Here is a 25,919-nt window from a genome sequence, read left to right as displayed (position 1 = left end):
GTTTTGCATAAATGCCCTTTATTATGTTGAGGAATGTCCCTTCTATTCCTGTTTTGCTGAGAGTTTTGATCAGAAATGGGTGTTGGATTTTATCAAATGTAAGGTCTCTTCTTAAGACACTTTGAGCACTTGGTCCCTGCAGTGTGTTGATTTATGTATATGATGTGTTTTTGTTTGTGGTCCTTCTCTGCTTTTTAAAATGAAAAGTCTTAACATATGTGAGCTTGATTCTTGTTTAGCACCTTGTCCCATCCTAACAGTGTACTTAAAGGACAGCAAAATGTTGTAATTATATTTAAGTTTCTTGGACTTAAAAAGTTTTAGTAACTTGGCTATACAGAAGGGCATATGGTAGAATAATTATAATAATCATCATAATAATAGTAGCTATGTCAGGCACTGTTCTAAATACTTCACTTGTATTGACTCATGTAATAATCACTGCAATTCTGTGAAGGAGCCCTGGTGGCATAATGGTTGAGTACTCAGCTGCTAAAGAAAGGTTGGTAGTTCAAACCCACAGATTACAGCCTAGAATACCCTATGCAGCAGTTCTACTCTTGTCACAAGAGGTCTCTGTGAGTTGAAATGGCCTTACCTGCACCAAACAAAAACAACAATTCTATGAAGTTTATGTTCTATTACCCCAGTTTTACAAATGAGGAAAATTGAGGCATAGAGAGATTAAGCTATTTGCATGAGGTCACACAGATAGCTAGTAAATTGAGGAGCTGGCATTATAGATTTTGTACTCCACAGTGCATCCTCCATGCCTTTCTGTTTATAGTAGACATGGATGTAGGGCATGAGTCTAAATCCTGATGCTGACACTTATACTCATATAACTGGGCCTATGTGCCTAAACTCTGTGATTCAGTGTCATCATTTGTGAAATCAAAGCAGCTGCCTGGCTGAAGGTTGTTAGCAGGATTAAAGGACTCTGCATGGAGAGCTCCAGCCTGGCGCCTGGCACATTGGGAGCATTTCTCATTATTGTAGAGCTGTTTTTATAAAAAGTAAAGTGTTGTAAAGTTTTTGAAATTAGAACTTTAAAGTCTAGTCTAGTAATGTGGCATTTTAAATGTTAGATAGCTTTAACACATACACAAGATATTCTCCCTTAAAAGGAGCCTTTGATACATGGGTCTGGATTACCATGCTGTGGAAGGTGCTTACTAGAGAGAAAAGTAGACAGTTGTATCTGGACAGAGCCAGCTCTGTCCTGATACCAGATGCTGAAGAGATGATATAGTGAGCTGTGATGTGGACAGGTTCATTTCCTTTTATTATACACATCTGGATAAAAACTGGACTCTGAGCTGCAAGTAGGATGCTGGGAAATAGTAGCTGAGAAGCTACTGAGACCATTGAGCTATCTCAGAAAATTGCCCTGGAAACTTATGGAGAACAGTCCATGTCATTTCCTAGAAGTGTAGGAGCTAAATAAATACTTTTATCCCCATACTTTATTTTGGGATCTATGTTTGGAAGTATCCTATAGGATTCCTACATTCCTGTTTTTTTGAATGTTCTTTTTGATCTCTTGTCATAAAGGGAGATTTTCAGCTCTGGGAACTCCTGAGGTGGTGCTGAATAAGAAACTTACTATATAGTCTATACTGAAGAACCCACTGGTCAGCAAATACAGTCACACTGCCAGAACGTGCCCTTAGACAGATGCTGTGGTAGAGAGGTGGTGGAGGGCCTCATTGTGGGGCCCAAGCCACCATTCGGCATTTCTGTTGATTCTCATATTAATCGAACACTAGCAGTGTTCATTTGGCCTCTTACCTAGGTTGCTGGTAAACAGTAAAAATAAAATTTAAAGAATGTTGAAAAGAGCGGCTTAAAGAAGTGCCTCTGACTGAGCTTTGCCTTTTCTTCTCCACAAAGAAAGCAGACTTGTTAGACTTCAGCATTCAATCTGATTTAGCTGCAGAACATGGGAATTGAGCAGAATCTCTTGGATACTAATGGTTTCTCTTGTTCCTTAAACAGTAAGGCAATTCAAAAAGTTTTGAAAGTTAGGCCTTGTGGTTGTGGTTCTCCATGTGGATTAATGTTAGAATTTAATATTTAGTTCAGTTTGTGGAGTTAAAATGTGGTAAGCATGAGTGTTCTGTTTTGTTTTTGTATAACTGTTTTGTGAGTTGCTAGGGAATGTACTTTCAGTTTTTTCCATTTTGCTTTTTCACTTAACTGTTTTGATCAACCAGTAGGAAACAGTGTGAATTTAGTATGTGTGAGAAATTTAAATATGACAGAGGATTTATTTTGAAGCTAAGAAGCCACCTCGTATGGGAGCTGTATATGCTTTGGAAAGCAAGCCTGGCTAAGTGGAGATAAAGGATTATCCTGAAGTTACACAGTTTTAATCCTAAATTGTAACTACAGAAGTACGGCTTTATATGTTCAGCTCACGTGTAGTTAGAACATTTTAGAAAATGTTTAGGAACAATTTAAGCTCTTCTCTGCCGTTCAACTCTTTAGTGATTATAACTCAATTATTATATTTCTAAATATCAGAAATCTGCTTAGGGCCTAACAATTTGAACAAATAGCATCTCATAGTTAATCTAGTTGGCATGACCCAGATGCAAAATCAAATTGCACGTTTAAATGGTTTGGAGTCTTGTGGGACTTTAATATGTATACATTTGGAGCTTGGGTTATTTGCTTTCTCTGTCTGCCTATATTCTCTTCCTTCCCAGTACCCTTCCTCCTCTTTTGGAAAAATAGCTTGGCAAGTCCTTGAACTCAATGTTCCAACATAAAAATAGTAAAATCATGGTTAGCACTGCAGGGCTTAACCTGTTTGGCAGTTTGTTAGATCTAGATACTTGGCTGTAATGTTATATTATCTGGTTAGTCAGGTCCCTCCTCCATCCTTCAGGACCTCGATGATGGTTTAAAACCCTCTTGTGGTCTTCAGCATTATCTGGACTGAGAAACAAAGTCATTTTCCTTCCCTCTTTACTTTTAATTAGCATGCACTACAAGTGCCATTAAATGTTGTCTTAGAAGAGTACGGGCAAGTCTTGAATATCTTGAGTATATCAGATTATAATCTGTTAACTCAGATTAATTTTTTAAGTACTGTGTTAATAACTGAGTTCCTCCAACTCTTGTTTGCTATCCAGAAAGGTCAAACACTAGCTATAGGCAATATAAATGTATTACTGTGGGAGATGAAAAACACTGACTAATAGACAATCCTATTTCCCTAAGGTAAGGACTCACCAGTGTCGGCCATGTGGATTTTTAAAAAAAGTTTTATTGTGGTAAATATATATGTAACAAATTGTTTGCCATTTACATTTTTCAAGTGTATAATTCAGTGATATTAGATATATTTATCATGTTGTTCAACCATTACCATCATCTGATTCCAGTTTTTTTTTGGTCACTCTTAACAACAGCTCAGTGTCCCCTAAGCAGTGAGTTCCCCTTTTCCCCTCCATGCCGCTTGCATATAGCTTTTTTCTTTGCTGAACCTAATTCATAAAACTCTCAGAGTTGGTCCAAGTGTTGGTGTATTTACTGAGAAAATTCTGAAAGAATCTTCCTACACAGTTTCTCTTGTTCTAATGTCTCAGGGATCTTTTTGAATCCTGAATCCAAACAATATAATTGACTTTTTATTTTTCTTGGAGTATAACAGATGAAGTTTTTGACAACAGGAGACGTTTATTATCCTGTCATAGCAGTTTATGTCTCATTTATTATGATTTTTACTTTCTACCTTGTATTTTAATTACTGTTCTACCTGTCTCATGCCATTTTCTTGATGGCTTTTGAGAGTAATGAATGGATCTTGTTTAAGCATCTTTTGCTTCACTTCAAAACCCTGAACAAAGCAAATGGGACTACATTTATACAAGAACATATATAAGTTTGACGGAAGATATCTCTACCTGTGTGTTCATATGTGCTGCAAATATATCCAGTAATATAGTAGAGCATACAGGGGGCAAAGTTAGGAAAATTTAGTTATAATCATATACCTTCAGGGAATGAGTCTCTGGGCCTGGGGCTCAGAGCCATAGTCTTGGGGAACACTAAGGTCAGTTGGCATAACCTTGTCGACAAAGACAGTGTTCTACATTCTACTTCAGTGAGTAGTGACTGGGGTCTTAAAAGCTTGTGAGCAGTCATCTAAGGTGCAGCTATGGGTCTTTCTTCATCCAGAGTGAAGAAGGGTAAAGAAAAAGATACAAGGAAACAATCCAGAGGATTAATGGACTGTGGGAACCCTAGCCTCCATGACTCTGAGACCAGAACTAGATGGTGCCCACCTATCATTGCTAACCTGAAAGGGACCACAGTAGGAGGTCCCAGATAGAGTGGGAAAAAAATGTAGAACAAAATTCAAAATCATGAAAAAAAGACCAGGCTTATTGGTCTGATGCAGACTGGTGGGACCCCTTAGACTGTGGGGCCATTTCTGCTATCCAGAAAGGTCAAACACTGGCTATAGGCAATATAAATGTATTACTGTGGGAGATGAAAAACATTAACTAATAGACAATCCTGAGGTGTTCTATTTCCCTAAGGTAAGGAGGACTCATCAGTGTCAGCCATGGGGATTTTTAAAAAATTTTTTAAGCTTTTCCCTTTAAGTTGGGAAATGAACTCAACCCCCAGGGCTCAACTTTCAGCTAAATGTTAGACAGGCCTATAAGGGGAACAGTAATACCAGGACGATATGCACTCATTAGAACAATCAAACATATGAGATCAAAAGGGCAACATTTGCCCAGGGATAGAGCTCAGAAGGCAGGAAGGGATTGGAAAGAACAAAGGAAAATGATAAACACGGGGAGGAAGTGGGAAGAGTGTTGTTACATTGCAGGGATTGAGATAAATGTCACAGAACAAAATGTGTATGAATTGTTGAATGGAATACCAATTTGCTCTGTTAAACTTCCTACCAAATCACAGTTAAAAAAGAAATAATAATAATAAAAAAAAACTCTGCACATAAAACCCAAACCTAAACCCATTGCCATTCCAACTTGTAGAATATCCTTATGGGATAGAGTAGAACTGCCTCATAGGGTTTCTAAATTGTAATCTTTGTGAGGGACTCTGGTGTTTAAGCAGTAGTTAAGCACTAGGCTGCTAAGTGAAAGATTGATGGTTCGAACATACCAGCTGCACCAGGGAAGAAAGATGTGGTGGTCTGCTTCCCTAAAAATTTACAGCCTTGGAAACCCTTTGGGGCAGTTCTGTGTCCTACAGGGTAACTAAGAGTTGTAATCAACTCGAAGGTCATGAGTTTTAATCTTTATGAAAGCAGAGTGCCATGTCTTTCTCTAGAGCTGCTAGTGGGTTTGAACTGCCAGCTTTTTGGTTAAGAGCTGAGTGCTGTAAGCATGGCACCGCTAGGGCTCATTCCCTTCACATAAACCAAAACCAAACCAAACCCACTGCCATCAAGTCGATTCTGACTCATAGCAACTCCCACTGGGTTTCCGAGGTGGTAAATCTTTACGGAAGTAGATTGCCCAGTCTTCTTTGGCAGAATGGCTGATGGATTTGAACCTCCAACCTTCTGGTTAGCAGTCAAATGCCTTAGGCACTGCATCACTCGAGCTCCTTTCCCCTCACATAGGTGCTTGTTACTGCTCTTAGGTTGGAAAAATTATATTGAATCCATGGCAAATGCCCACTGAACAAAATTTTACTCAGAGTCATGTAATGTTTTCTTGAGTACATTATGTGAAAAATGCAACCTTATTGAAAATCCTATGTCAAAATGTAAGACCAGTTTAATAAACTTAATTGAAATATTAAATTTGACTTTTTGTTGGAAGACCTTTTTTTTTCCCCCTGTGGGTAAACTAGTAATACCTCCATATTTTCAAGTTTTGTTTGATGATATAATTGGTGAAAATTTGAAGGATAAGCAACTCTCTCTACTGATAAATGCAATCTTTGGTTTTCTGTAGTACAAACCATCAGTAACAAAAAGTTTCATGATTCTCAGTCATTTGGCTTAAAGGCTTTATTTTCCTCAGCAGATTAACTTTCCTTAAAGCCTTTTTCCCTGAAAATTTTTATTTCATCTTTTAACAAAAAGGGAGTATGCTGTAATAGTACCCCCCCCCTTAATCCTGGAACATATGTATTTATCATGTTATTAAGTGATTTTTTAATGATTTTTAATGGCCACATAATAGTTCAGTGTTTGAATTTACCATCCTGTGTTTAATCATTCCTTTATTGTTTTTGTTTCAAGTTGATATTTTTCCTCCATCATATGTGATCCTTGCCTGTGCCTTGCCAACCCTGATCAATCCCAATTCTCTACCTTTGCCATCAGTACTGGCCTCCCTTGTCAACAGCTTGTTTCTTCATTCAGATTCTCGGTAAAGTAATACTGTCCCAGTCCATCTTGCTTTAAAAAGTTTCTCTTCTCCAGACCATTGCAAGCATCAACACCAGGCTTATCTACTTTTCTGATCATGTCACAATTAAGAAAGCATTCCTGGCTTCATGGTTTTCACAATGATTTGCCTTGAGTGATTCTACTTACGGGGCATCTTTGGGGCATTTATGTGTTTTTTTTTTAACATCTACTAACAGTGGCAACTTGGTGAAAATGCCTTCAAAATATTAAAATATGTTAGTAAATGAGAGGGCATAAAATTATTGGTAGAGGCCAGAAAATATAAAAAATTCTATTTTAGCCAAAGTTTAATCAGTTTATGATTATATTCTGTTTTAATTTTATTTGTAAAAAAATCATTATTCTGTTATCAATCATAGAATTTTCTAGCACAGTCTCTTTATTTTTTATATGCATTCTTCTGTGGTCTACCTGAGATTCCTACCTCACCTTGTGATAGATTATTTAACCTACTAAGTTTCTCCCATCCCATGCCTCTTTTCAATGTGATTTTTGCTGCTCCTTCCATCAGTAAGTGGAGACCATTTTATCATTGCCTTGAAATTGGGCTGGTTTTGTGACTTGCTTAGACCAACAGAATGTGGCAGAAATTACATCATGCACATTCAAGGCCTAGGCCCCAAGAGTCCTTGCAGTCTCTGCCTTTGCCCTTTTTCATGCTGCTGTGAGATCTCCACGAAAGGAAACTGCTCTAGCCTAATGGAGGATAAGAGGCTTTGTAGCAAACAAAGTTGCTGTAGCTTATAGCTGGCACCAACCACCAGACCTATGATTGATGCCAGCATAGATCTGCACCTCATATAATCCTCTGGCTAAATGTAGTTACGTGAGTGAATCTGGGGGAATGCAGCAGAGGAACTTCCCAATTATCATAAGAAATCAGAAGAAAAAAAAAATCCATGTTGTTTTGAGCCATTAAATTCGGGATACTTATTATGCAGCAAAGGGTAACTAACTGATAGGTATCAGCATTGTGACAATGTTGAGATTATTCAAGAAGGTCACTGCCAAGCATAGAGAGTCCCTCAGTAAGGTTAACTGCTAACCTTATTATTACTAATGTTGTTATTATTGTTGCTTTGGTTGCTATGACTACTTTTCTTCATTTTCCTCCTCCTACAGATATAATAGGAGCTCTGGTAGCATAGTGGCTAAAGCACTTGACTGCTAACCAGAAGGCTGGCGGTTCAAACCCACCAGCTATTCCTCGGAAGGAAGGTTGGGCAATCCTACTTCCGTAGTGATACTGCCTTGGAAGCCCAAGGAGGGGTCGCTATGAGTTGGGGCCAACTCGACGGCAAACAACAACAACAGATATAATATAGAGCTCGGGTAGCACAGTGCCTAAGGTATCTGACAGCTAACCAGAAGGTTGGTGGTTCAAACTTAGCAGCCACTCCGAGGAAGCAAGACTAGGCAATCTACTTCTGTAAAGATTTATTGCCTTGGAAACCCAATGGGGGTCACTATGAGTTGGAATTGACTTGACAGCAGTGGGTTGTTGGTTTTTTTATAGATATAGTGCCATTTCTTTCCCATTATCAAGAACTGTGATGAATTAAAGAACTTGCTGTCCTTTGTGCTAATCGTCTGGCATTTCCTTCTTGATTATGACGTATTTAAACAGTCACTTAATTTTTTTTTTTCATTGTGAAATAAAATATATATAGAAAAATGCATAAAACATTAAGTGTATTTATTTATAATAAGTTATAAGGTTTTAATTATAGTATTTAATTACCACTTAGGTTAAGAAATTGAACATTGCTAGGATTCTGAAAGCCCCATTGCATGCCCTTTCTGGTCATAATCCTTTCCCTCACACCTAGAGAAAATGACAACCTGATTTTATAGTTACTATTTCTTTGCCTTTCTTTATAGTTTTTGTAACACCTCTATATGCAGCTCTGGTGATGTAGTGCCTAAGGCATTTGACTACTAACCAGAAATCTGGTGGTTCAAACCTACCAGCCATTCCTCGGAAGGATGATTGGGCAATCTACTTCCATAGAGATACTGCCTGGGAAACCCAAAGAGGGGTCGTTATGAGTCAAAATGACTTGACGCCAGTGAGTTAGTTTGCTCTGCATCTCTAAAGGTAATAATTTTGTCTATTTTTGAACATTATATAAATAGAGTACTATAGTATGTATTCTTACATTTGGCTTCTAACCACAAGGTCAGCAGTTTGAATCTACCAGCTGCTGCATGGGAGAGAGATGAGGCTGTAAACCTGTACAGAAGATTTATAGCCTTGGAAACACTATGGGGCAGTTCTGCTCTGCCTATAAGATCACTATGAGTTGGAATTGACTCATGGCAATGGATTTCTGTTTGTTTATTTGCTCAGTATTATTTTTAAGATTCATCCATGTTATAACTGACAATAAGCTTACATTTCCATTGTGTAGAATTTTATTGTAAGAATATGCCATTGTTTATTTATCACATCTTCTATTGATGGGTATTTGGGTTGTTTACCATCTGAGGCTATTACAAAGACCTGTTAAGCACTTTCTTGTACATGTATCAATATACCTGTACATGAGTTTTTTGTTTGTTTGTTTGTTTGGTTTTTAAAGGTCTATACATAGGAGTAAGGAGCTCTAGTGGTGCAGTACCTAAGGCATTTAACTGCTAACCGAAAGGTTAGCTCCTACTAACCTGCTGCTCTGTGGAAGGAAGATGGGGCAATCTGCTTCCACCTTGGAAACCCAATCTGAGTCACTGTGAGTTGGAATTGACTCAATGGCAGTGAGTTTTGAGTTATACAAAGAAGTAGAATTTCTGGGTAATAAGATCACATTCACTTTTTACAAGTTTCATAGAAAAGAGCTATGCTAGGCCATACAGATGGATATATCCTATATTGAGTATTAATATTACCTTGAGATTAGAACCATTGGTTTACCATGTCTTTACATGTTACAGATCAAGAAGTTAGTCCAGGTCAGTGGGAACAAGAGTAGGGATGTGATAAGAGTTAGGTAGAGTGGAAAGAGATAAACTTTTAGTTGAGTGGGGAGAATGCCCCTTGAAAATCCATGGTAAAGTTCGTGTAATCATAGTCAGACCATTTTCCAGGGGTTGTTAACGTTCTTTATAATATTGTCCTCCATGAATCTGTAATAATGGTTTGCTTCTCTACGTTATGAAGAAGGATTTTGGGCAACTGGGGACAATCAGCTGATCCTAAGGCACATGTTCATGAAAAGGACACAGTTCTTATAGGACTGAGATTTCCTCTTGCCCTTCCTAAGAAGAAGGGAGATACTAGCACTCTTACCAGAAGAGGAGGAAAAAAGAATCTGATCAGAAATGGAGAATAAGAAAAAGAAACATTTCTTCAGCTAAATTAAAGGCTGTCTCTACTAAAAACAATGGGGTGGGTATAAGAAGATTGCGTGGTGTAACAGGCCACAACAATTTGGGTTTCTTTACATATAATTGTACAAAATGTATTCTAAGTGAGTCCTTGTGCTATCATCAAATATAGTATAGTTGAAGAATGGTGTCTGTGTGTTCTGTCCCATGATTGCTTTGCACTGAGGCGCCCTGCCAAGACAGTTACATGAATTATTCTTCCTGTGAACTGGCTTATCTCCAAGGAAAGGCAGGAAGGCCTATAGTATGTTGAGTTTTTCCCTGACTACCTGAGAAAGTTGAAGCTTGAGAATTAATAAAGTCTTAGTGGCATTATGTGCCTCTTATAAGAATGTAGTGAACTTAAAGTATTTTGACACCATATTAAGGTCAAATCATGATAAAGAAGGAAGGAGTGAGGAATTACTGTTCTCAGTTTGGAATCACGTCACATGGGGTTGTTTTTTTACCATTGGTTTATGCTTCCTAAGTTGAATAAAGTAGTATTTGTGACAGACTCTATTTGAGGATGCTTTTAACATGTAGAACAAAGCCTTAAATTTGCTTGTTTTTGTAATTACTGAGGGATATGAAGTTATCATTTCCATAGACATAAAAACTTATTATTCACATAAATCTGTCTACGTACTTTATTGACGTGATTTCTTATATTATTTCTGAATGGTCCCAGAATGTATGGAGTTGGTGATAGTCTTTGTGCTTTTGCTATTTTGCTTTTCCTGGAAAACAAAGTAAGCTTTTCATGCTTGAGTAAACACATTGATATATTATGAAACTGTCAGACTCTTTGAACAATTGGCATAAGCTCAATTATTCAAATTGGTGACTCTTTTGAATGGCTTTTGTGTTAGCTAATGCTGTAGTACAACCAGCATAAAGAAGTTTCGATACCTTTCCTTAAGAATTTAACCTTCAACTGTATGATTAAAGAAATCCAAAGGATTAGTCCTTTTGTTGAGTACTTTCTTCATTATCATATATAGCTAATTGGTAGCATTCATTTGCTGAGGTTCATAGTTCACTTTATTTTAAAATATCTTTTTTTGTTCAAAAAGAAGTAATTTTAAAAATGTCATTCAAACATTATTCTTGTCACCTAACAAAATTGTTTTACTTCTTGTTCCCTTCTGTCTGTCCACATACACATACACGTTTTCATACACGTACCTGCAATTTTGTTTTCTTTTTTAGCTATATTTGCATTGTAAACCTTTTTCAAGTTCCCTTGTCTTTATAATCATTTTTATTGTTTGTATAATATTGTATTATTTATTTAATCACATGTTAATATTTAATCACATTTAATCACTTGTGTCTTATTTGACAAGTATGGTTTCTGTTTTTTTATTTTCATTGGTAATGCTGCAAAAACAATATTTGTACACCAGAGTTTATTGTCTTCAATTGTATGATGATGACAGAGACCCAGAAATATCATTACAATGTCAGTGAAGTTGAAAAATTTTTATAGTGTATGTATTGCCCGATTGAAGTTATAAATATCATAAAGAGATACACTTTATGCCTAGTTTCTCTTGATGGTGACATCTCACATGACTACACTAGAATATCAAAACCAGGAAATTGACATTGGTGCAATCATCATTAATTTTTAAAAGACACGTGTTAAATTTCATATTAGTCAAAAAAAATTGTATTGCAAATAGATGTGAGACCTATGTGAAACTCTTTTGTCTTTCAGCAATTTTTCCAGCTAGTCAGATTACGAAAGCTCGGACTTAGTGATAATGAGATTCAGCGGCTCCCTCCAGAAATAGCAAACTTCATGCAGCTGGTGGAACTTGATGTGTCTCGAAATGGTAAGAAAAAGACTCCACTTGGATTGTCCATTTGTCTCTTCTGATGCTGGGGTATTTTTAGTAAATATTGCTGGTTATATGTTGTTATAGATGCTTTGCTGATAGTTTTGGGAAAGCTGTACATAAATTTTTGGGTGAAATTAATATGATAAATATCTGCCATTTTTGAATAGTAAAGTCAACTTACAGGTATTTACAGCAGAAATTTCTTAACAATTTTTTTAAAAACATAACTTTCTCAGAGTAGTTTCAGTCTAATTCGTAGTTATAGAGTTACCTGGGAAATCATCTCTGGCCAGTCCTTTTACTGAACATGAAATTGAGGACTAGTGACATCCCTGTTTGTCCCTGTGCTTGGATGCTGCTGAAGTTAGGGAAACCTGCCCGGAGGAGGATTGATTTCTCCTGGGTGGAGCTGAATTGCCTGGTATGCTTTTGTGAGAATCTCCTTCCCTGCAGTGAATAGACCTGCTTACCACTGAGGAATGTTCTGTCATTTTAATTTATTTCAAATTGGACTGGTGGTGGTTCTGGACACTTGAATTTGTGTGGTTTTAGTTTCCAGATTTCATTATTATTTCTTTTTTCTTGGATATTCTAATAGGTTGTTTGTTGTCATTGTTGTTGTGTACTGTTGAGTTGATTCTGACTCAGAGTGATGCTGTGGGACAGAGTGAAGCTGCCCCATAAGGCTTTCTAGGCTGTAATCATTTCTGGAGCGGATCACCAGGTCTTTTCTCCTGTGGAGCTGTTGGTGAATTTGAAACCCCGACTTTTTGGTTAGCAGCTGAGCCCCTAAGCTTTATGTCACCAAAACCCAAAAACCCACTGCCACAAGTCGATTATGACTCATAGCAACCCCCATTGAGTTTCTAAGACTGTAAATCTTTATAGAAGTAGATCACCTCATCTTTCTCCTGTGGAGCAGCTGGTAGGTTTGAACTGCCAGCCTTGTGTTTAGCAGTCAGATGCCTTACCCACTGCACCATCCGAGCTCCTTAATACTGTTTAACCCTGTGTTTCATAACCCTTAGAGTACTCTCTGAATGGGCTGGTACCCCTGCTTATGATACAGTATTATTCCTTTAAGTTAAAGTAGCATCTCCCAATGGTCCTGTCGGGATTTGGTTCTTGCAAGGAAACTGGTCTAATTTTAAAAGACACGTTGTTTTAAATTTCATATTAACCAAAAGTTTACATCTGATTATAGACCCAAATATAGTCTGAATTACTTATAACAAGGGTAATATTTTGTTTTGTGTTTTAATCTTTGCTTTCCCCACAAAAATATTTAAATTTCTTCTCAGTGAACCTCAGGTCTGGGTCTTTCAATTTGATGTCTTCCACAGAAACCTCAAGGACTAGAGACAGTATTTTTTCTGTGGATCATTGTTAAGTGCAGCAGGGATAATCAGTAATTGACTGAAAACATGGTGAAGAAAAATGATTTTTTTTTCCCCAATTTTAACAGCTTTTAAGTTGGTCTGTCATCTGTTGGATTCCCTAAATTGAAAGCTGTCTTTAGGCTGAGCTACATGTTTTTGACAGAAGGCCTACCCTTACCTTTCATGAAGATTATTTCTCACCTTAAAGGTACTGGAAATAGTTATTATTTTGGGGAGGCTTGATTTAGATTGGCTTAATTGGTTGCAGGAAACCCAAATCTGTTAAGATAAAGGAGATTTGATTTTAAGGATGGGTGTGGAAGGGACATTTCAAAGCATTGGCACCTAGCTCACATTTGGGGTCATTGTGGGGCTTCACAGACTCTGTCATAGTTTGTCTGTTTCTCTCTTTATGGGTGCTCTTTTCTCCCCTACCTGCTGACCTGCTCTCGTGGAACTGGCTTGTGGGGTCTCCAGACCCATTCTGTTATACTTTCTGTCAACGGACCTTTTAGTTTCTGCCTCTGCTGTAGCATTTGATTGTCACTGACAGATTTCTAAATGAGGAATGATTGACCCAGCTTATCTTTTGATGCAATGAAAGCCATGAGCCACAGGTCAATGGCTAATCTAGAGATTGGCTGCTCCAGAAGATGGGTGGCCAGTAGTTCAAAACTTGTTGTTCAGAGGTTATTGACAGGCAACTCCTTTGAGCCCGGAGTATGGGTGAGATAGGCATTTGAGGTCTTATCTGACTAGCCCTGATGGCACAGTGATTAAAGCACTTGGCTGCTAATTAAAAGGTCAGTGGTTCAAACCCACCAGCTGCTCTGTGGGAAAAAATATGTGGCAGTCTGCTTTCTTAAAGATTACAGCCTTAGAAACCCTATTGGACAATTCTGCTCTGTTCTGTAGGGTAGTTATGAGTCGAAATTGACTTGACAGCAACAGGTTTGGTTTTGAGTTCTAAATAGAATTTGCCTCAAGGACAATTCTGTACAGTACTTATTTAAGGCATATGTAATTGAGACTAATCACTCTTGTTTTAGCAATTATCTGTTATAAAGAGTGTCTGCCTATTAACTCTGCAAGGAAGCAGTAACTTTGTTAAATGGCCACTGAAATCACAAAATCTGAAGAACTAAAATAGCAATTTTAAAATTGGCATTAGAAAGAAAAAAAGCAGGGATCCAGAAATACTTAAGAGGAAAAATATTGGCTTTAACTATTTGTCAGGAAAGAAAACATAAAACTTGAAATTTCCTAGTCTTGTTACTAACTTTATTGGGGTACTCTGTGGAAAGTCTGCATTGTCAACTGTCAATTTCTTAAGTTCCCACATTAAGCTATTTCTTTACATACATGCATAGCCTCTTATCATGAGTCCATTTTTACTTGCTAGCATGTTAATTAAAAAAAAACAAACCAAACGCACTGCCATCGAGTCGGACCTGACTCATAGCGACCCCTCCTTGGGTTTCCAAGGCAGTATCACTACGGAACTAAATTGCCCAACCTTCCTTCCAAGCATGTTGATAAAAGAAGCTAAACTTTCACTAAAGACAATGTCAGGACATAGATGTTTCTTTTCCTCAGCAAACCTATACTCTTCTTCTTCTCCACCCCCCTCCCCATGGAATATACCCATGACTGTACATAAGTTTTCCTTTTCCCTTCTGCAGGTGCTTAAGGATTTTGCAGAGCCTTTACTTTCTTATCAGGTACTTTTAGAAATGCAGAGAGAGAGTTGATTATCTCCTCCTGGATTGTCAGAGCTCAGGCTCAGTAACATCATGAGTGAGCGTGTGTGTAGAATCTGTAAAACATCTCATAAGGTGGACAAACTTGGAGGATGTTACACTGAGTGAAATAAGTCATTCACAGAAGGACAAATATCTTATTAGTCCACTGTTGCAAAAAGTCAAGGAAAGGTTTACATATGGAAGGAGACTCTTTGTCTGTTACCAGGAATGGAAGGGGAAGAGAAGGAAAATTGCTAGATGGGTAAGAGTCAAGTATTGATTTGGGTAAAAGGAAAGACAATATACCAAAAGCAAGTGACTGACCCTATAGCACTAAGGAAAAAGAAGACACAGAGAGGTACACAAGAAGTATAGACAACAAAGATAAACACTTTTACATATGCATTACTGCATTATCAGTCATACCAACTCCCATTGAGTTGATCCTGAATCAAAGTGACTCCCATTGTGTTTCCAAGTCAGTAAATCTTTAACAGAAGTAGATTGCCTCAACCTCTTTCCATGGAGCAGCTGGTAGGTTTAAACCACCAACTGTCTGGTTAGCAGTCAGATGCCTTAGACACTGCACCACCAGAGCTCCTTGCATTATCTGTCATAACAAACATTAACTTATGGGTAGATACATAGGTAGACAGGTTGAATGATCAGGTACATCTAGGCAAAATGGAGTATACCCATAACTTTACATAAGTTTGGCAGATGATATTTCTACATATATATTTGTTTGTGCTATAAGAATGTCCATATAAATAGAACTAACGGGGCAAAGTTAAGATACCTTTTAGCCACAGCTAACCACCCTGAGGGAGAGAATTGTTGGGCCTCTAGGCTCAGGACCATGGTCATGGGGGACATCAAGCTCAATTGGTATAACATATTACACAAAAACATTCTTCTGCATCCTACTTTGGTAAGTAGTGACTGGGGTCTTAAAGCTTCAAGCTGCCATCTAGTTGCAACAATTGGTCTCTCCTCATCCAGAACAAAGAAGAATGAAGAAAACCAAAGGCCCATGGAAACAATTAGTCCAAGGGACTAGTAAACCACGTGAACCTCAGCCTACATGACCCTGAGACCAGAAGAACTAGATAGTGCCTGGCTACCACTGTCAGCCACTTGGAAAGGGATCAGTACAGGAGATCCTGGATAGAGTGGAAGAGAAATGTGGAACAAAACTCAAAATCATAAAAAAGACCAGGCTTACTAGACTGACAGAGACTGGTGAAACCCTGAGACTATGGCCCCTAGTCATCCTTTGGGCCTGGAATTGAACTCATTCTTGTGGCTTCCAGCCAAACAATAGACAGGCATATAAAGTGCACATTTACACCAGGTGGGTACACTCCTTACAGCAATCATTTGTGGGCGATCAGAAGAGCAGTATTTGCACAGGGAGATAGCTCAGAGGGCAGGAATGCACAGGAAAGAAGAACACAGGGAAAACGTAACCACAGAAAGGAAGTAGGAAGAGAGTTGTTAAGTTATTGGGATTGCAGTCAATGTCACGAAACAAAATTTATAGGAACTGTTATATGGAAAATGAATTTGCTCTAAAACCTTCCACCCAAATTACAATAAAAAAAAAATTGTGTGTGTGTACACATGTGCGTACACTGTGAGTGGATATAGGAGACAACATAGAAAATGCCTGGTTCAGGGCTTTCTTTGAGATTGTGAAGACACTGCACAGATGACAGAGCGGAAGAAAGTCACATTTACTATAACCAACAGGAATATGGGTCTCTAGCTGTTTCCAGGTCAGGCAAATCTCACTTCCTCTCTCATTTTTTTTCTTTTTGCAAATAAGATCACATTAATGTGAATTTCCTAAGCAACTGAGTTGGTAAATAAAAATTACAAAGCCTGCAGCCTGGGTGGCAGTGTGAGAAGCCCTGCTTTGTGCAGACACAGGCATTTGTAAAGGTTTGGGACTGGTGTCTAGAGACCTGTGAGCCTCAGGCTGCCCCTCAGAGTTCCTGCCCTGCCCCTGGGTTGATGCACGGCCATAACTAGGTTGATTGCTATAGACATGGTTGTTTCCTCAATTTCTGATTTTCCAGACAAACGTGCTTTAACTGTGGAGGAGGAAGGCAGGGTATTGGTATCAGACCACTTGAGTCCATTGGATCAGTGCTTGTCCAACTTGAGAGGGCACTGAATTACCCTGAGAGTCTTGTTAAAATGCAGATTCTGCTTGTAGTAGGTCTGGAGTGGAGATTGAGATCTTACATTGAACCTCCCAGGTAATGCCAATCCTGCTGATCCGCTGACCACATTAGATGTCACCACCCATAAGCCTGCTAAAGGTTGGGCAATCCACTTCCGTAGTGATACTGCCTCGGAAACCCAAGGAGGGATCGCTGTGAGTCAGGTCTGAGTCGATGGCACATAACAACAACAACAAAAACAATGCCACTCTTCAGAAGGAAGATGGGGCAGTCTACTTCTGTAGTGATACTACCTCGGAAACCCAAGGAGGGGTCGCTATGAGTTGGGTCTAACTTGATGGCAAATAACAACAGCAATACAGTTAGGAGCACAAGTTTGCTTAGCCAATGCCACTGCCTTCTCCCACCTTCTCATGTGGAAAGTGGGAAGCCTTCAGAATATTCCTGGTTAAATGATAAGATACTAGAGCTGACTGACGCTTAAGTTTGCTTTGATTCCAGCAGCAAAATTGGACTTTTCCTTATGTTCTCTTGCTCAAGTGAGGAAGAAAAGGCAAGTTTCAGATTCCTCTCCAAAAAAGTCTGTAACTGAGGAGGAAAAAAAGTTTTTATAGGCTCATTTCCTAGGCAAAGAAGAACTGCCAAGTTCTCCAAACACTGGTTCTTGTGGTTCTTGTTTTCTGATATTTCAGGCACAAAGTCAAGAGGATTGTATGTTGTGTTAGAAAAGAGAAGAGAGAACATAGGGAGAAAGGGCAATGCTTATGGATTTTCCTAGGGTTTGAGCATTTTTTTCTGAGCTAAAAGTGAAAAGGCTTGGAGTGGGTACAGGGTGAACGGTTTTGCCCCTAGAATGGCTGGATGTGCTCTGCAGAGAGCACCCTGGGCTCCGCCATCCAGCACCTGGTTGACTTTGGGCAGTTGCTCCCTGATGGTGCTGGCCCTTGCTTCATGGACAGGGGGCCTACTTCCTATACAAACACAGTGAGAGTTTAAGGAAGTAACACACTTTTCTTGCCTAACTAGGTGGATTTGTTTCTTGTGGAGCAAATGGCTAAAATATATATGGGAAAACAGAAACTAGTGCTGTCCCTAACCATACAGATTAAAAGATGATTGGAGTATGTGAAATTGATGTCTGAATATGCTGTTAAAATTTTGTCTAAAAGGCTTAGAGTTAAGGTCTAAAGCAGTCTTCTGTGATAAAGTACATACACTTCAACGTCTGGACTCTGTTTCCTCTGCTTATTGGGCCTTAGCTTAGCTTTTCAAGTAGTATCCAAGTATCAAGTAGTATCCAAGAATGTGGGGCAGAATTTCTTAATGCATCACAAATCCTGCCCTAAGGGTTAGTCATTTGAATTTTATAGTCTATGCTGTAATTTGGCTTATATCACAGTACTATGTCATTATCCATTTAGCTCAGTTTTTCCCAAAGTTGTAAGCGTTACATCACCAGCATGCTGCTAGAAATGATTTTGAGTGTTACCGAGAAACAGCAATTTTTAATTTTGAATCACAGTGAGAAAGTTGTCCTTTTTCCTTTTGGTTTGCCATAATAATGTACTGCGTTTATTGCTAGATTTATCTTCTATTTCCGGTGGTGAGAGTAGCTTTCTAGTCATGTTAGTGATTTGAGACCCCCCCCCCAAAAAAAAGGTTTCCTTTCAAAATCTTTAAATTTTAAAATTTGATTTAAAAGAATGAGATAAATAATAGAGAATATAAGTGATATGCAAAAATTGTAAAAGTATAACATGCATGGTAGAAGTTAAGGAGACACTGGTTAGAATTAGTGCCCTACCAAAGCTCTAGGGATGTAGTGCCTTAGGCATGTGACTGCTAACCAGAAGGATGATGGTTCAAACCCATCAGCCATTCTACAGAAGGCAGACTGGGCAATCTCCTTCTGTAGAGAGACTGCCTTGGAAACCCAAGGAGGGGTCCCTGTGAGTTGGAATCAACTTGATGGCAGTGAGTTTGGTTTTTTGGTTTGGTAAAGTGGTTATAAATATGTTTCTCTTATGGGGCAAAATGATACTGTGTAAAGAAAAAAAAATCATGGTCAGGGACTGTGCATCCTGGCTAATTATTTTGCAAGCTTGAATTAATAGGAAATTAAATAAAACTAAGACAGTTTCAGTACAAGCCATCACTAAGACTAGGACAACCACTGGGAGTAAATAGACAGCAGGCTCATCATCCATCTTGTTTCTGGAATCTAGACTTTGATTAAATTCTTGGGTTAGTTGTCCTGTCCAACCAAGGGATGACGATAACTGTCTGTGGTTTGTAGCTCTGGGTTTATTTAATCAAATCAAATCTAACACTGATCTCAAAGCCTGCTGGAATGACCTTGTATGACATCAAGTCTTAGTGTTTTGGGGTATGCCCTGAAAATAAGCTCTTCCTGGCAAACAGTATATTATTAAAGTATTACAGAAGCTGTTCAGTGAAGGGAAGCACACCACTGTGCTTGCTCTACCTAATGACTGGGGAGCTAGACCCTGTCCAGCTCAGAGCTGACTTTCTTGCTTTTGCCAGTACTACTGTTTTTCTATCATGAACCTTCTCTTTGTCTTCACTTTTGCTGTCTCTTTGGTTAGGAAGAAATAAAAATACAGAAAAAAAATTGTCTTCTATTCACATTTTAATCTGGGTAATAGTAATTTTTAAAGTGGAGGTAGAAAGAAGTTGGACTTCTGTGATATTTTCTAATCACCTTTCCATGTAGTTTTTTTGTTTGTTTGCTTTGTTTTATTTTGTTTCTAGGAGAATTGTTTAAATGGAAAGATACATAGAAATCATTTTTGACATTGAAAAAATTAGAATACACTTTACAAGAGAGGGAGCTCTGGTGGCATAGTGTGTAAGGCATTTGACTGCTAACCAGACGGCTGGTGGTTAACCCACCAGCCACTCCTCGGAAGGAAGATTGAGCAATCTACTTCCGTAGTGATTCTGCCTCGGAAACCCAAGGAGGGGTCGCTATGAGTCAGATCTCACTCCATGGCAGTGGTTGCGTTTGCATTTTACCAGAGAAGTAGCTCTGGTGGTGCAGTGCCTAAGTCATTTGACTACTAACCAGAAGGTTGGCCCTTCAAACCCACTAGCCACTCCACAGAAGGAAAACTGGGCAATCTACTTCCGTAAATATTTACCTCCTAGAAAACCCAACGGGGGTCGCTCTGAGTCAGAATCAACTCAGTGGCAGTGAGTTTGGTGTTTTTGGTTTTACAAGAGAATCCCTTGTGATGAAAATATTTTGTAGTTTTTACATTTCTGTCCCCCTTTCCATTCTCCCAAATATATAAGTCCTTTCTTGCTCTGTGTAGAAGGGTCTCTGTGGATTGCCTGCCTTCTAGTTGCTTTGCCGGAACAAAAGTATAGATGAGTAAATTATTGTTACTTTGTTACTCTTCTTTATTATGTTAATATTAGTAATGTGCCATTATCAGAAGAGTTGTGACTGTACCAAATTAGTTGTAAAACCCACTGCCATCAAGTTGATTCCAACTCACAGTGACCCTATAGGACAGAGTAGAACTGCCCCATAGGGTTTCCAAGGCTGTAAATCTTTATGGGAGCAAACTACGTCATTTTTCTCTTGCAGATTGACTGATGGGTCCAACCTCTGACCTTTTAGTATCTGAATATTTTAACCACTGTGACTCCCTCCCTCCCTTCATTCTTTTTCTTAAGCTCTTCTCTCCCCACACCCTTCTTAAGCTCTTCTCTCCCCACACCCCGCTCCCCAATCAGCAGGTCTATAGTAGAGATAGCAACCTCTGAGTCTGAGAATACCTTCTGAATATATATTTTAGTTCAACAGGCTCTTTATTTAATCCTACGTTCTCTAAATGTTACAGTCATTGAAATTTTAGCCTGCTTTTCCTATTTTAAGTAGCTCCTTACTTTTCTCCCTCCCTCAATTCCTAATTCATTAATTCATTTATTCACTCAATCTTTACTTGCTATGCTGAGTGCTAGATGTTGAACTTAGAAAAAAATTGATAGATTTATACAGACCAGTATAACTAAGTTACAGTAACTAAGTTACAGAAGGAAAGATAATTAGTTGTTTCTCCTAAAATAAGACAGTACTTTAACATGTGGGCTGACAGTTTCTGCTCCCTTTTTAATTAGGCAATTTATGTAGCTATGAGGCTGATAGTTTCCAGTTCTAAAAGGGATTAAGGATCACTGGCCATGTTGGTTCATTTTGATTTTGAGGTGACCTAGTTTGTTCTGTGAATCTGGCTTGAGCCAAGTGATGCTGAGCCTCCAGGCAGCTGAAGTCATCCTTCAGTCAGTGCATCACTTTGTCAGGATGGTGACAGCAACATTCTCCTACCACTGAAAACAGTGCTCTAAGCTTATTAAGTTAGGAAAGACACATCTGGGAAAGGGATGAAGGAGCTGAGAACGAGAGAGAGAATAAGGAGCTGTACCAAGAACTGCAACTGGAGGATTATATATAGAAACAATGATTTGATTTTAAATTAACTTTATAAGTGTTAGGTAAGTCCTCAGTCTAACATGTTTGCTCAAAGCCAGTAATGTAAGTGATTCTGAAATATTTTCAGTTTGAAAAGGCCTTGTGTGTTGGCTTTTTTTGTTGTTGTTGTTCAAATGCATATTAATGTACTACTATAGCCTATTATTGGGAGCTCTGGTAGCATAGTGACTAAGACACTTGCCTGCTAACCAGATGGCTGGCGGTTCAAACCCACCAGCCACTCCTCGGAAGGAAGGTTGGGCAGTCCTACTTCCGTAGTGATACTGCCTCAGAAACCCAGGGAGGGGTCGCTATGAGTCGGGGCCGACTCGACAGCACATAACAACAACAACAACAACAACATAACCTATTATTATTATTTGTTTCAAGTAACATTTATTGAGTTTGTGTACAAGATTCTTTGCTAAATTCTTCTGGGCTTTAAGGAGGTAAATCTATAGGCACAACAGACAAAATATAAGTGACTGTTACAATATGATATAAATAAAGGACTGTGTGGGGCGCACAGACTTCACTTGCTCAGCGTACAGATAGGTGAGGAGAGATACTGCCTTTTGCAGTGAGATTTCTTAGAGAAGCAGGGTGTGGTAGTTTGGTTTGTGTGTCAACTTGGCTGGGCCTGGTTGAGTGACTGGGCAGCTGGTGGTAGTTAATCCCCATGAGGAGACTAGTGGTAGTTAATCCTCAGCTCCATGGTGGGATCAGCTGGTATATAGCTACCTTTGGGTATGTGGTGTGCTTCCTGTATATAAGGAGAAGCCTTTGGGAATGGTCTCTAGCCTATGGCACGCTTGGACCCTGCATGTAGCCATGTCATTGCTCAGCAGCCTGCTATCCTCTGCCAACCTTGGGACTTACAATGGACTTAAGTTAATGGCGTGCCATGTGGTTTAGTAATATCAGGACTGTGTCTGTTTACTTGTCAACCTTGGGGCTTCTCAGCCTCAGCAGCCAGCAGCTGTCTGAGTGAAGAAATGCCTCTAGCTCCAGTGGGCCGGGAGCAGGAGGCAGAGCTGGACCCCAAGGTTGAGGGGCTTTCACCCAGCCCCTAGAGCCTGGCACTTGACCTTGGACTTAAAGCCTCCAAATTGTAAGAATAAACTCTTGTTTGTTAGGACCATCCCATTTGCGGTATATTTCTCGTCAGAGTGACACTAGGTAACCAGAAAGAATTTGGTACTGAGAGTGGGGTGCTGCTCTGACAGATACCTAAAATGTGGAAACAGGATTGGAGTGTGTCCTTGACCCAAAACCCTGGCAGAGAGACCCTGGCATACGTCAGGACAGACAGCAAGAGACCGGCATGAGATGAGAGACGGCAGGAGCAGAGCCCAGAAACTGGCTTGAGAGATGGCAGGAGCAGAGCCGAGAGAAGTGTCATGAGACAGCAACAGCCTTACTAGTCCACGGAGGAGAAAGCCAGGTGCCTTTGGTTAGGTGGCTTCCTGGTGGAGTGGGGTGCCTTCAGGCATTAATTGGTAGAAAAGACCGGCTTGAAATAGAGTAGCAGGTTGGTCGGCCCACGGAGCAAGAAAGCTAAATGTGCTTTGGGGCAAGAAGATTCCTGGCAGAGTGGGTTGCCCTTGGGCATTAATCAGCAGAAGCGGAGAGACCAAGGAAATGGAAGCAGAGCTGCCTCAGCCTGAAAAGGGTAGAACCATTGCCTTTGGAGGTGGAATGATCACAGGCCCCTAGTACCAGGTTTTCACCAACTTGGTTCGGGAGTGTGGGGCTGCTCATTCATGTGAGCCAGTGGGATGGAGCCATAGCCATTGCCAAAGAGTGAGGGGGCAGGGCTGCCATGCCCAAGAGGGAGAGGAACGGGGCCCTCCAGGCCAAGGGGGTAAGGTTGCCACTTAGAGGAACTGGAGCTACCTAGTAAGGAGATCTGTACAGATGCCACCCAATGAAGATCTGTATAGATGACAAGTTGCCAAGGGGTGGAATTGTGGTAGTTTGGTTTGTGTGTCAACTTGACTGGGCCTGGTTTAGTGGCTGGGCAGCTGGTGGTAGTTAATCCCCATGAGGAGACTGGCAATCAGCTCCATGGTGGGATCTACCATGAGCAGCTGGGTAGCTGCCTTTGGGTATGTGGTCTGCTTCCTGTGTATAAGGAGAAGCCTTTGGGAATGGTCTCTAGCCTATGGCACACTTGGACCCTGCATGTAGCCGTGTCATTGCTCAGCAGCCTGCTATGCTGTGCCGACCTTGGGACTTACAATGGACTTAAGTTAATGGCCTGCCGTGTGGTTTAGTAATATTGGGACTGTGCCTGTTTACTTGTCAACCTTGGGGCTTCTCAGCCTCAGCAGCCAGCAGCTGTCTGAGTGAAGAAACGCCTCTAGCTCTAATGGGCCGGGAGCAGGAGGCAGAGCTGGACCCCTAGGTTGAGGGGCTTTCCCCCAGCCCCTAGAGCCTGGCACTTGACCTTGGACTTAAAGCCTCCAAATTGTAAGAATAAACTCCTGTTTTGTTAAGACCATCCCATTTGTGGTATATTTCTCGTCCGAGTGGCACTACATAACCAGAACACAGGGGAAGCATTCTGAGAAATGGGAATGGCATAAATCAGATTTGTGGTCAGGGAGCAAGTGATAACTAGTGTATGCAGGGAGGGAGGTTATCAGGAAATAAGCTGGGGTTCAGCTGTCTTGGGCTTTAACACTATGGTAAAGTTTAGATACTTAGACAACTGATTTTCAAACTTTTTTTTTTTTTTTGAGCAGCATAACTATTTCCTGAAATGTAAAGTTTCATTCATTCAATATTTATTGAACATCTGTGATGTGCCCAGAACTGTGGTGTAATATGTAAAATGGAGGAAAAAAACCCAAAACATTTTATTGTTGTTATTAGGTGTCATCAAGGCAGTTCTGACTCATAGTGACCCTGTATACAAGACGATGGAACGTTGCCCCATCCTGGACCATCCTCACAGTTGTTGCTTGATCGACCCATTGTTGCAGCCACTGTGCCCCTCCATCCCACTGAGGGTGTTTTTCTTTCTTCTCACCCTCCATTTTCTGAAGCATGATGTCCTTCTCCAGGAACTGGTCCTTCCTGATAACATATCCAAAATAAGTGAGATGAAGTCTCCCCATCCTTGCGTCTGAGGAGAATTTCAGCTGTACTTTAGACATATTTGTTCATTCTCTGACACGCTGTGGTATATTCAGTATTCTTCACCAACACCATAATTCAAATGCATCAGTTCTTTGATATTCCTTATTCATTGTCCAGCTTTCGCATGAATATGAGACAGTTGAAAATACTATAGTTTGTGTCAGGTTCACCATAGTCTTCAAAATGACATCTTTGTTTTTTAACACTTTAATGAGGTCCTTTCCAGCAGCTTAGCCCAATGCAATATGTTGTTTGATTTCTTTTTTCTTTGTTTGTTTTAAATACATTTTATTGAAATATAATTTATGTACAGTGAAATACACAAAACTAAAGTGACATGCATCAATGCATTTTCTTTACAGTGTTCCCTCCCCTCCCCTTCCACCCCTGACAACCAACAAAGAAAGTTTTCCCCCATATATAAACATTTCCTTGACCCTCCACAACAATGAACTAATACTGTATTTGTTCTGTGATTGACTTATTTCACTCAGCATAATGTCCTCCAAGTTCATCCATGTTATGCGGTGTTTTGTAGACTCTACATTTTTCTTTAGTGCTACAAAGCATTCCATTGTGTGTATGTACCATAGTTTGGTCATCCACTCTTCCATTGATGGGCATGTAGGTTGTTTCCATCTTTTTGCTATTGTAAATAGTGCTGTGATGAACATGAGTGTGCATATATCTGCTCCTGTCCTGCCTCTCACCTCTCTAGGATATATACCGAGTAATGGGATTGCTGGGTCAAATGGTATCTCCAATTCTAGCTTTCTAAGGAATTGTCATATTGCTTTCCACAGTGGTTGTATCACTTCACAGTGCCACCAGCAGTGTATGACAGTCCCGGTCTTTCCACATCCCTGCAAGCATTTGTTATTTTCTGTCTCCTTGACCCTTGCCATCAGTGCTGGGGTGAGATGATATCTCATTGTTTTGATTTGCATCTTTCTGATGGCTGGTGATCATGAGCATCTCTTCATGTATCTGCTGGCCGCCTGAATATCTTCCTTGATGAAATGTCTGTTCATTTCTTCTGCCCATTTTTCAATTGGATTGTTAATGCCTTTGCTGTTGAAATGTTGGAATTTTCTATAAATCTTAGAGATAAGGCCCTTGCCAGGCATGAAATTATCAACAGGTATGAATTTGTTGCTGTTAGGTTGTTTGTTATGTGCTTTGTCATGGTGCTGATTTCTTTGTTCCATATAATTTTCTGTGCTGAGCTCATTTTGTTTATGAATTATGTTCTCACTTCCTTTGTTGCTATTGTTTTAGTATTTGCTAAATATTTTGCTGGCCCTCTTTTTCATTTTGATGTAAAAATTTATCAGTTTTCTTTGAG

General features: G+C 39.6%; 1 protein-coding gene across 1 annotated transcript in view; it reads left to right on the top strand.

The window, feature by feature from the left end:
* LRRC1 (leucine rich repeat containing 1) overlaps positions 1-25,919 on the top strand; it is a 187,285-nt gene that overhangs the window by 61,591 nt on the left and 99,775 nt on the right. The window contains exon 2 of the mRNA XM_007945629.2: positions 11,499-11,616. Within this exon, the coding sequence (XP_007943820.1) occupies positions 11,499-11,616 (118 nt within the window). The remainder of the gene's footprint in view (positions 1-11,498; positions 11,617-25,919) is intronic.

This window comes from Orycteropus afer, unplaced genomic scaffold, assembly GCF_000298275.1.
Source record: "Orycteropus afer afer isolate SDZICR_OR568_19922 unplaced genomic scaffold, OryAfe1.0 scaffold00140, whole genome shotgun sequence".
NCBI classification, from domain to species: Eukaryota; Metazoa; Chordata; class Mammalia; order Tubulidentata; family Orycteropodidae; genus Orycteropus; species Orycteropus afer.
Note: the sequence above shows the minus strand (reverse complement) of the source record. Positions and strands in the feature narration are given on the sequence as shown.